General features: G+C 58.2%; 1 protein-coding gene across 1 annotated transcript; it reads left to right on the top strand.

Annotated features, from left to right (window-relative positions):
- The first annotated feature begins 1,625 nt into the window (after nt 1–1,625).
- On the top strand, nt 1,626–9,758 carry NAPB (NSF attachment protein beta). The gene is made up of 11 exons (XM_062608423.1): nt 1,626–1,784; nt 3,638–3,717; nt 4,218–4,334; nt 6,479–6,525; nt 6,629–6,706; nt 7,360–7,415; nt 7,666–7,750; nt 8,101–8,205; nt 8,428–8,496; nt 8,831–8,881; nt 9,619–9,758. Exons 1-11 carry the CDS (start codon nt 1,687–1,689, stop codon nt 9,721–9,723), a joined length of 891 nt encoding a protein of 296 aa, XP_062464407.1. The 5' UTR covers nt 1,626–1,686; the 3' UTR covers nt 9,724–9,758.
- Nucleotides 9,759–11,034: the final 1,276 nt, after the last annotated feature.

The raw sequence follows: 11,034 nt of genomic DNA, 5'->3' as shown, positions 1-11,034 counted from the left end.
GTGACTTCAGTGATGTGAGGGGTCCCAGCTGCCTCGGGGCAGTGCAGCTGCATGGGTTTCACCCTCCTGCACGCTGTGAGGGTGCTGAAGCGGATGGACCCCGGCTGTAGGTGCAGGTGCGTGGGGCTGCTCTGCTACAGGCGCTTTACAATTGTTTCTAGAAGCTTCCAGAGCACTGAAGAAGCCCCAGAGACCTTCACAGCGCCTCGGACAGTGCATCCAATGTGGGTGATGGCGCTGCTGCTGCTGCCAAGGTGTCGGAGAGCTGAAGGAGAGCCCTGCCCGGTGAGCCTGCCCTGCTCCCCCTGCTGTGGGGCTGGGTGTGGGTCCGAGGGCTGGGGGTCTGCGGGGGGTGATTCCTGCGACGTGTCATGCATTGGGCAATGAGCAACGTGCACTGTGCCCATGCCATGGGCAGTGTGCGGCGTGTATCCATCACACTTGTGCAGCGTGCATCCTGCAGCATGCAGTGTGCAGTGTTACTGCAGCATGCACTGCGCAGGCTGCAACGTGCACATACATTGTGCAGCATGCATCGTGTATTGTGTAACATGCAACGTGTGTAGTGTACAGCGTGCGTCATGCACATGCAATGGGCATCGCGTGACATACAGCATATAGTGTGCAATGTGCATCGTGCACATGCAGTGTGTGATGTGCAGCGTGCCTTGTGCAGCGTGTATCATGCATCATGGAACATGCACTGTGCAATGTGTGCAGTGGGTACCATGCAATGTGCAACATGCAATGTGCAGTGTGTATCATGCCTTGTGCAGTGTGTGCCATGCCTTGTGCATCGTGCATTGTGGAACATGCACGGCACAATGTGCAGTGGGTACCGTGCAACGTGCAATGTGCAGTGTGCATCATGCCTTGTGCAATGTGCATCATGGAACATGCACTGTGCAATGTGTGCAGTGGGTACCATGCAATGTGCAACATGCAATGTGCAGTGTGTATCATGCCTTGTGCAGTGTGTGCCATGCCTTGTGCATTGTGCATTGTGGAACATGCACTGCACAATGTGCAGTGGGTACCGTGCGACATGCAACGTGCAATGTGCAGTGTGCATCATGCCTTGTGCGATGTGCATCATGGAACATGCACTGTGCAATGTGCGGAGTGGGTACCATGCAATGTGCAACACGCAGTGTGCAGCATGTACGATGTGTTGTGCAACATGCATGGTGCAGTGTGCATGGTACATGCATCATGCAACATAGGCGCGTGCAGTGTGCACCTGGATCATGTGCACAAGCATGCACCGCATGTACCGTGCACGATGCACCCAGATCATGTGCACACGCATGTACCGTGCATGATGCACCCGGATCATGTGCACATGCATGCACCGCATGCACCATGCATGATGCACCTGGATCACGTGCACACGCATGCACTGCATGCACCATGCACCTGGATCACGTGCACACGCATGCACCGCATGCACCATGCACCCGGATCACGTGCACACGCATGCACCGCATGTACCATGCACCATGCACCTGGATCACGTGCACACGCATGCACCGCATGCACCATGCACCCGGATCCCGTGCACGCGCGCGCCGCCGCCTGCCCGTGCCCGCGCCCGCGGTGCGGCGCCGGCGGACGGAGGCGGAGGAAGAGGAGGAGGAGGAGGAGGAGGAGGAAGGCGGCGGCAGGCGCAGGCCGGAGCCCGGCGCCATGGACAGCACGGGCAAGGAGCGGGAGGCCGTGCAGCTCATGGCCGAGGCCGAGAAGCGGGTGAAGGGCTCGCACTCCTTCCTGCGGGGGCTCTTCGGGTGAGCGGCGCCGGTTGCGTAATGGGGGTGCGCGGGGGGGGGGGGTCTTGCACAAGCGGGTGCTTATCGGGGTGCTGTGATCAAACACCCCACCCCAGCGCACACAGCCCCCATTGCTCAGCGTGGAAGCACCACTGTGATGATGTGGGATGTGTGTGTGTGTGTGTGTGTGTGTGCACCCCCCGTGCTGGACCCGCCGTAGGGGGGGGGGTCCCCACGTCCTGCCCCATGGCGGCTCCGTTTATCCCGGCTTTATCCGCTCTGTGCCGCGGCGGCACCGGCCATGGGGTGCCCTCTCCCCCCTGATCGGGGGCTCCCCGCCGGCGGCGGCGCCCCAAGGCTCTGCTCGGAGCCCCCCCATCCTCCTTGAGGCCTTTTGCAGGGGATTGATCCAGGATCAGGGGTTTTTGGATGATTTCAGTCCATTGGATTCATGTTTTCCAGCGGCACCAACCCATGGCATGGGGCACAGAGACCCCCGCAGGGATGGGGCTGTTGGGGGGGGGGATGTGCGATACCCCTAAACTACCAAATCTTCCTTGATCCTGGAATTTCCTGTTCCAAGGCAGACATTGCTGCTGCTGCAGGAGCTGCTCCTCAGGGGGATGGGAAAACCCGGCAGCTCTGGCCACCCCAATCCTGCTTTTTTTGGTGCTCAGCAAAGAGCATCTCTGGAGCGATGCTCCCCCGGAGGCCGGGATGAATCCAAACAGGAGCCTGGAAAAATCCAGTGCCCGCAGCTCGGCAAGCAGGAGTCACAGACAGGAATTCCTCGCTGGCAGATTAATCAGGCAGAGGCTGCTCCGGGCATAATCCAGGCGGGCAATTGCCTCAGCCCCCTCGGAATGAACCGGCAGGAGATTGCGAGAGGCAAATTCCTTGTTTTCTTGGGCTAAAAATAGAGAAAAGAGCCATGGAATGGTAGGGATGGTGCTGGAGGGCTTTGCTGTCAGCCTCTTCCCATGGGAATGGGGGTGTCCAGGCCCATGGGTGGCTCCCACAAGGATCGTGGGCACTGGGTGATTTCCTGGAGCGCTCCACCCGCTGCCCCAGGGCTTGGATTTGGGATGGAGGAGCTGCATCCCCCCCGGCCCCGGCTGCCTCTCACTGTGTAGCATCACCTCCGGCCGCCGCCTCTGGTGCTGCCTCATGCACAAGGCGCTGTCAAGGGCGAGGAGCGGGCCAAGAACCCGCCTGGGCTCGGTGCTGTGCTTGGTGCTGTGCCAGGGGGAGGCACGAGGGGAGATGGCAGTGCTAAACGGTGCCACCTCCTGCCTGGGGCCCCTGCGGGGTCAGCGTGAGCTGTGCTGCAGTGCTGGGCTCACAGGGGTCCCATCAGCCCTGATGGGCTCGAGGTCCAGGGCATCCCTTGGCTGATCCGGTGGGTGATGCTCCTTGCAAGGGTGAGCGTGTGGGATGCCCCATCTTTGCCCCATTGGGGCAGGCGCAATGAGTGGTGCCTGGACACAGGCAGGGGGCGGCTCTGGAACCACAGACCCTTTGGGTAATCCTAGAACCCCAGCCTGGTTTGTGTTGAAGGGACCTTCAAGCTCCTCCAGCCCCAACCCCTGCCACGGGCAGGGACCCCTTCCACTGGAGCAGCTTGCTCCAAGCCCCTGTGTCCAACCTGGCCTTGAACACTGCCAGGGATGGGGCAGCCACAGCTTCTCTGGGCACCCTGTGCCAGCGCCTCAGCACCCTCACAGGGAAGAGCTTCTGCCTAAGAGCTCAGCTCAGTCTCCCCTCGGGCAGGTTCAAGCCATTCCCCTTGGCCTGTCCCTCCATCCCTTGTCCCAAGCCCCTCTCCAGGTCTCCTGGAGCTGTTTCAGCTCAGTCCCTCTGGTGCCTTTCAGGGGCAACACGCGGGTGGAGGAGGCCTGTGAGATGTACACCAGGGCTGCCAACATGTTCAAGATCGCCAAGAACTGGAGTGGTGAGTGTGGTGACCCGCCAGCACCTGAGCATCCCCCTGGGAATCACTGCCCGGAGCTCTGCATCCCGGCCCGTTCCCATGGGGACGCGGCTCCTCCGCTGGGCCCGGCTCCCCATGAGTTCTGCAGGGGATGTGGGTGCAGGGGTGGCCTGGTTGTGCCTCCCATTCAGGCAGGGTGGTGGTTACTGCTTCATAATGCACTGGAGCCCACCAAAGAGGTGCTGCCCTGGGACTGCTCCTCGAGGAAATACCTCTTTGGGGTGGGACATCAAACCTGATGGGGTCGAGATCCAAGGGATCCCCTTCCTGATCCAGTAGATGATGCTCATTGCAAGGATGAGCGTGGCATGCGCCTTGTTCACCCCATTGGGTGAAGGAGCGCAACGATGGATGCAGTTTGGGGTTGCTGCATCTCTGCACCTCCCCGGCTGGTGGGAGGGGATGCTGCTTGGCTGCTCCTGCATGCTCCTGGTCCATGTGTCCCTGTGTGCTCCTCGCAGCGGCAGGGAACGCCTTCTGCCAGGCGGCCAAGCTGCACATGCAGCTGCAGAGCAAGCACGACTCGGCCACCAGCTTCGTGGACGCCGGGAACGCCTACAAGAAGGCAGATCCACAAGGTAAGGGGAGGGAAGCTGGGATGTTCCCTTGGGAAGCTGCTCGTGGAGGAGGTGGCACACGGGGGCTTCCGGTTATCACCAGCACTGCTGGGGCTGCAGAGCCTCGCTGCGGGATACCCAACAGCCATGGATGCCTCCTGCCTGCTCTGGAATAGGGTCCGGAATGATGGAGGCTCCTGGGCATCACCGTGCAGGGCTGGTTCCTGGAGAGGTGTCACCTCCTCTTGGTGATCTCTGGTGCTTTGGCTGTGCCAGAGCCTCCGCTGAGCTCTGGTGTGCCCCAGGGCTGCTCCTCAGCACCTTCCTTCCCATCTGAGCTTGGCTTCGGAGGAAGCCTTCGGCAGGTCTCAGGGCTGGATCACACTGGGATCCGCAGCCCCATTCCTGGGGGCTTCCCTGGGGCAGAGGAGAGGTGGGAGGAAACTGGGACTGAGCTTTGATGGGATGAGGAAGAAGGATCTGGATCCTTTGGATCTGGTGGTGATGGGATAAGGATAAAGGATCTGGATTTTTAGATGTGATTTTGATGGGATGAGGAAGAAGGATCTGGATCCTTTGGATCTGGTTGTAATGGGATAAGGATAAAGGATCTGGATTCTTTAGATGTGATTTTCATGGGATGAGGATAAAGATCTGGATCCTTTGGATCTGGTTGTGATGGGATAAGGATAGAGATAAGGGTAAAGGATCTGGATCCTTTGGATCTGGTTGTAATGGGATAAGGATAAAGGATCTGGATTCTTTAGATGTGATTTTGATGGGATGAGGAAGAAGGATCTGGATCCTTTGGATCTGGTTGTGATGGGATAAGGATAAAGGATCTGGATTCTTTAGATGTGATTTTGATGGGATGAGGATAAGGATCTGGATCCTTTGGATCTGGTTGTGATGGGATAAGGATAAAGGATCTGGATTCTTTAGATGTGATTTTGATGGGATGAGGAAGAAGGATCTGGTTGTGATCTTTGGATCTGGTTGTGATGGGATAAGGATAGAGATAAGGGTAAAGGATCTGGATCCTTTGGATCTGGTTGTAATGGGATAAGGATAAAGGATCTGGATTCTTTAGGATGTGATGGTGATGGGATAAGGATAAAGGTTCTGAATTCTTTAGATGTGATTTTGATGGGATGAGGAAGAAGGATCTGGATCCTTTGGATCTGGTTGTGATGGGATAAGGATAAAGGATCTGGATTCTTTAGATGTGATTTTGATGGGATGAGGAAGAAGGATCTGGATCCTTTGGATCTGGTTGTGATGGGATAAGGATAAAGGTTCTGAATTCTTTAGATGTGATTTTGATGGGATGAGGATAAGGATCTGGATCCTTTGGATCTGGTTGTGATGGGATAAGGATAAAGGTTCTGAATTCTTTAGATGTGATTTTGATGGGATGAGGAGGAAGGATCTGGATCTTTTGGATCTGGTTGTGATGGGATAAGGATAAAGGATCTGGATCCTTTGGATCTGGTTGTGATGGGATAGAGATAAGGGTAAAGGATCTGGATCCTTTGGATCTGGTTGTGATGGGATAGAGATAAGGGTAAAGGATCTGGCTCCTTCGGATCCGGTTGTGAAGAGCAGGGCTGTGGTTTCCAGGAGCACCTCCCATTCCTTCCCCAGCCGAGTGTATGGAAACAGAGCAGCCAACCTCCCCTGTTGCCCACGCTTCCCGTGCCAGGCAGCTGGAGAAGCTCACTCAGGCTGATAATTCCCGTGTGTAGTTGTAAAACACCCCAATTCCCAAGGGAATGGCAGGGGAACGGCAGCTCCTGCGTGTTAGGAGATGGGGATCCGCTCTTTGCTCCGTTTGAGGGCGCAGGGGGACAGAGCCAGGGTGAAAGCGGTTTGTGTTTTACTCCCCCTCACTTTGGCCCGTTCCCTTTCGGGGGGGTGGGCCAGGAGGCTGGTGCTGGCATGGAGGGGATGTTGTGCTGGGTGAAGCGGGATGAGATCCACAGGTCTGGAAGCGCGGGGGGAATGTTCCAGCTGCAGCTCAGGGTTGGACTGGGTCCTTCCGGAGACACGGGAAGTGAGGAGATCCCTGTCTGAGGAGCTTGGGGCTTGGTTTGGTGTTGGGATGCGGGCTGGAGCTCTGACCTGCTGCCTGACTCTGCTCTTTCTCCCGACCACTCATGCTGCAGAGGCCATCAACTGCTTAAATGCAGCTATTGATATCTACACCGACATGGTAAGAGGCTGCCCGGCAGCTCTGCGGGGCGCGAGCTGCAGGTCGGGAAGCGCCGTGCGGTGGAGGGGGGGTCCCTCCTCACGTGCACCCTCTGCTTCCCCAGGGGCGCTTCACCATCGCGGCCAAGCACCACATCACCATCGCCGAGATCTACGAGGCTGAGCTGGTGGACATCGAGAAGGTGAAACAGCCCGGGGAGCACTGGCGCGAGGCGGGGAAAGGCTTTGGGAAACCGGGGGGCAACTTCCATAGAGCCCCAGCCTGGTTTGGGTTGAAGGGGCCTTAAAGCTCCCCCAGCTCCAACCCCTGCCACGGGCAGGGACCCCTTCCACTGGAGCAGCTTGCTCCAAGCCCCTGTGTCCAACCTGCCCTTGAGCACTGCCAGGGATGGGGCAGCCACAGCTTCTCTGGGCACCCTGTGCCAATGCCTCAGCACCCTCACAGGGAAGAGCTTCTGCCTAAGAGCTCATCTCAGTCTCCCCTCAGGCAGGTCCAAGCCATTCCCCTTGGCCTGTCCCTCCATCCCTTGTCCCGAGCCCCTCTCCAGCTTTCCGGTACGTTCACAGCTATTTCTGGATGCCCCCCAAGGCAGCTGCTGTTGGTTCCCATAACCAAGGCCCCTGCGCAGGGATCCTGCAGCCTCTTGGCTGGCTGCAGAGCACAAAGAACAATTCGTGGTTTCTGGACCATCCTTTTCTTCCTGAGCTCCACTGGGTCCCCCTCTCTGTTACTGCCCCTCCACGGGCAGCCCACTGAAGCCTTGCTCTTGACTCGTTCATTCTCTGGTGGCAAACCTCACGCTTCGGGATGACACTGTGGTGTTTCTGTCCCCAGGCCATTGCACACTACGAGCAGGCTGCTGACTACTACAAGGGAGAGGAGTCCAACAGGCAAGTGGCCTTCACAGAGGGGTGGGAGAGGGGGGGTTTGTGCCCCACTGCTTTTGCTCTTCCAAGCCACCCCTTGGTGGGATGCTCCCGTCCTGCTGCCATTCCCGCTTTCATTTTGGCTGGAAACTCCCCTGGTGTGCAGTGTTGGGTCCCACTTTACACAAGCGCTTCAGGAGGCGTCTGGGGGTGCCAGGCTGTGGGTTGGGTCCTGCCCAGGCCACAGCCCCTCACTTGAGGCTCTTGGTTGCAGCTCGGCCAACAAGTGTCTGCTGAAGGTGGCTGCCTACGCCGCGCAGCTGGAGCAGTACCAGAAGGCCATCGAGATCTACGAGCAGGTGAGGCCGTGCTGCATCCATGGGGAGAGCTCTCGCTGCCAAGGACAATGGGTCAGGGTTGGTTCCAGTATTCCATGGCCCAGGAGCTGTTGATGGCGCTGATGGTGCCTTGGCAAGACACTTTGCTTCCAAGAGTTGCTGTAGCCCAGGATCCCTGCATGGGACCCCGAATGGGGGCTCTGACTCCGCTTGGGATTAGCTGTAAATCAGTGGCTCCCCAACAGCTTCTTGTGTGGACCCTGGTGCTTTCCCCCATCGTTATCTGGGGTCGGTGTAATCTTAACCACCCCTCCTGCTCTTCATTGAGCTCTTCATGACGAGGTTTCCTTCCCCGCCTCTCCCTGTGCCAGGTGGGGACCAACACGATGGACAACCCTTTGCTCAAGTACAGCGCCAAGGAGTATTTCTTCAAGGCTGCCCTGTGCCACTTCATCGTGGACGAGCTCAACGCGAAGGTCAGTGGGCTCCAGGCGTTATCCCAGCCTCCTGCATCCCGATCCAGCAGCCTGGCCCGGCTGGGGCGCATCCCTGTGCGTGCAGGGGCCTGTGGCTGGTGCATGGGTGGAAGCTGCACGTGCCGTGGCGTTGGGTTGGGTTCATTGGGAGCCGGAGGGCAGGAGCTGAGGTGGATTGAGCGGTTGGATGGGGAGTGTTGAGGGTTGGCTGCTCTCTTCCAGCTCGCGCTTGAGAAGTACGAGGAGATGTTCCCGGCGTTCACGGACTCCCGGGAATGCAAGCTCTTGAAAGTGAGTAAAGCTGGGAGAAAGGGAGAGTAAAGTGGGAGCCCCTCTTGTAAGCGGTGCTGCTGCCCGTTGCTTGGTGCCTTCCCACCTCCCCTCGGCTGTGCTCCCTTTCTCCGTGCTCGCTTGGCCTGGGCTCGATTCCAGACCTCTGGAAGCAGCTGCAGGATGATTGCTGCACCTCTCTTAAACCTTCAGCCCAGCCCCACGCTGCGCTGTGTGCGTGCGTGCTCTGAGCAGGTCGTGGAGGCGCCGCTGCGGGTGGGAAGGGGCAGAGGTCTCCTGGCTGCTGTCCGTGCTCATGGAGCAGTTTTCCCATTTTCCATGGTTTTATCCCTAGAAACTGCTGGAAGCCCACGAGGAGCAGAACTGCGAGGCCTACACGGAGGCGGTGAGTGCTCAGCTGGGCCTTGTGTAACCTCATCTTTGGGGCGGGGGGGGGCACACACTGCTCGGTGTCGGGTCAGTTAGCTGAGTCCCACGGGGAAACCATCGGGAATGGCAGTGGTTGATGGAGCATCCCATGGGATCGGTGGCGGCGCCGCCCCAGCCTGCGCAGCTCCTGTGCCGAATGCTCCAATCCTGCTGCTGCTCCGTGCCCCAGAGCCCAGGGAGCTGCAAACCTGCCCAGCAGCGGAGGCCTGAAGGGCTCCGGGTGCTGTTGGGTGGCTCCTGGCTCTCCTTGGATGGGGTTTGCTTAGTGCAGGGTGCGGGGTTTGGAGCTTCCTCGTGCTCAGGTTTGAAAGGGGACGGTTTATTTTTCATTTTACATTGACTTTTTATTCTGTTGCATTTGAAATTTCAGCATATTTATGATTTATTGGATTCTGTGGTGTTATTTTAATAATTGGATTTGATTCTAATATCAATCCTTTTGTTGAATTTTATTCTAGTGTTATTGTCCTGCCCTTTCTTGTTCTCTTTCCCTTTTCCTTTCCTCCTCTCCTCCCTCTTTTCCTTTTCCTCTCCTCCTTTCTTCTCTCTCCCCTCTTCCTTTCCGTTTCCCCTCTCTTCCCCCTTTCCCTGTGGACGCAGCAGTTCCCACACGCAGCTCAGGCCCTGCCCGCTGCCTCTTCCCCCGCAGCCCCGTTCACTTCCCAGCTCTCAGTTCTGCTCCTGTCCCCGCAGGTGAAGGAGTTCGATTCCATATCGCGCCTGGACCAGTGGCTCACGACCATGCTGCTGCGCATCAAGAAATCCATCCAGGGGGAAGGGGATGGGGACCTCAAGTGACGCAGCTCCGGTCCCCCCCGTGCGGTGGCCCTGCCACCGCTGGCTTCGTTCCGTGTCTCACCCCGCCTGTCCCGTAGTGTCCCGCTCCGTGTCCCCGAGGCGGAGGCAGCGCTTGGGGCTGAGCCCTCTCCTTGGGGGCCCTGTCCCCGCTCGGTGCCCTCGAGGCCAGCGTGTAAATACCTGGTGCAGCTCAGTACAAGCCCTCGCTTCTGCTCTGCTCTGCTGTCGCCGTTTCTGTGCCGAGGGGACCCTCCCTGAGCTGCGCTCGGAGCTTGGGGTGTTTTTTAAATGAGCTTTTATACCCGTGCTCTAGTGAAAGGCTTCGTGGCTCTCCCATCTGTGTGCACGTGTGGCATCCATCCCATAGATACACGTGTGCTGGAGGCAGGACGCGCGGGGGACAGGGCAGCTGGGGAGCAGACCCAGTGTCCGTTGTGTTCTGGGTCCAAGCTGCACCATTGAGGTTCTAGACGTCCTCGGATCTATTTTTCCACTTTATTTCCTGGCACAGCCCGTCCTCCCCCCCGCAGCAGGAATCTCTTTTTCCAGCTCTCCGTTTACCTGACCTCCTCCTGCTGTCGCTGCTGCAGGTCGCAGGGACACGTGAAGCCTCCAACCTCTCCACCATCGGCGATGCTGCCTCGTTCTTGCCACCTGCAAAGGCACTGGCTGAGGTTTGAGGGTACACGGAGACCTTGGCTGAGTTCTCTGGGTGATGGCTGGGAAAGGTGTAGCCATGCGTGGCATTCCCATGGGAATGTCAGAGGTGCGGTTGTAACCGAGGCTGATTCCAGGCCTGGGCATGGAGGGTGGCTCAGGAGCCTGGGCAGTTTGTGAGCATCTCATGGCTGGCTGCAGTGAAGGGGTTTCAGCTGTGCCACTGATGTGCAAAGAGTGGATGAGGAACTGCTTGCTTTGGCACAGCTGCTTGTGTGGCTGTTGCTGTAGTCCCAGTGCTGCTGCCTGGGGTTGGCTCTGCCCTCGATTCCCTCCCTGAGGCACTGGGCTCTGGCACCAGCGTTTGTGCTCCTGTCCAGTTGGTTTTAACCTGCCTGTTTATGAGGAGACACAGCCTGGTGCTTTGGGCTGAAGGGTTTGGTCCTGTTCAAGCTGGACTTTATCCCTGCCCTGGGCCTAAGCAGAGGCAAACCCAACGCTGCTGCACTGACCTGGGGTAGAAGGATGGGTTGGAACCATTTTCATCTCATTTCCTTGCTTTTCCTGCCTGTTTTGGGTCACTTTGCTGGGATCAGGCGTGTGGTGAGGGCTGTGTCCTGCCTGACCCCGCTGCGTCACGGAGATCTGAGGCTT

Source organism: Pezoporus occidentalis, unplaced genomic scaffold (genome assembly GCF_034315485.1).
Source record: "Pezoporus occidentalis ecotype Australia unplaced genomic scaffold, CSIRO_AGI_Poc_V1 ctg10, whole genome shotgun sequence".
Lineage (NCBI taxonomy): Eukaryota > Metazoa > Chordata > Aves > Psittaciformes > Psittacidae > Pezoporus > Pezoporus occidentalis.
The sequence above is the reverse complement of the archived record's forward strand: the minus strand, read 5'-3'. Positions and strand labels throughout refer to the sequence as shown.

Excerpts from the sequence above, each read along its gene's own strand:
- NAPB (XM_062608423.1), top strand. The coding sequence starts at position 1,687 with ATGGACAGCACGGGCAAGGAGCGGGAGGCCGTGCAGCTCATGGCCGAG. Across the intron at positions 7,751-8,100 it reads CCATCGAGATCTACGAGCAG|GTGGGGACCAACACGATGGA; the intron begins GTGAGGCCGTGC and ends TCCCTGTGCCAG. Across the intron at positions 8,882-9,618 it reads GCGAGGCCTACACGGAGGCG|GTGAAGGAGTTCGATTCCAT; the intron begins GTGAGTGCTCAG and ends CTGTCCCCGCAG.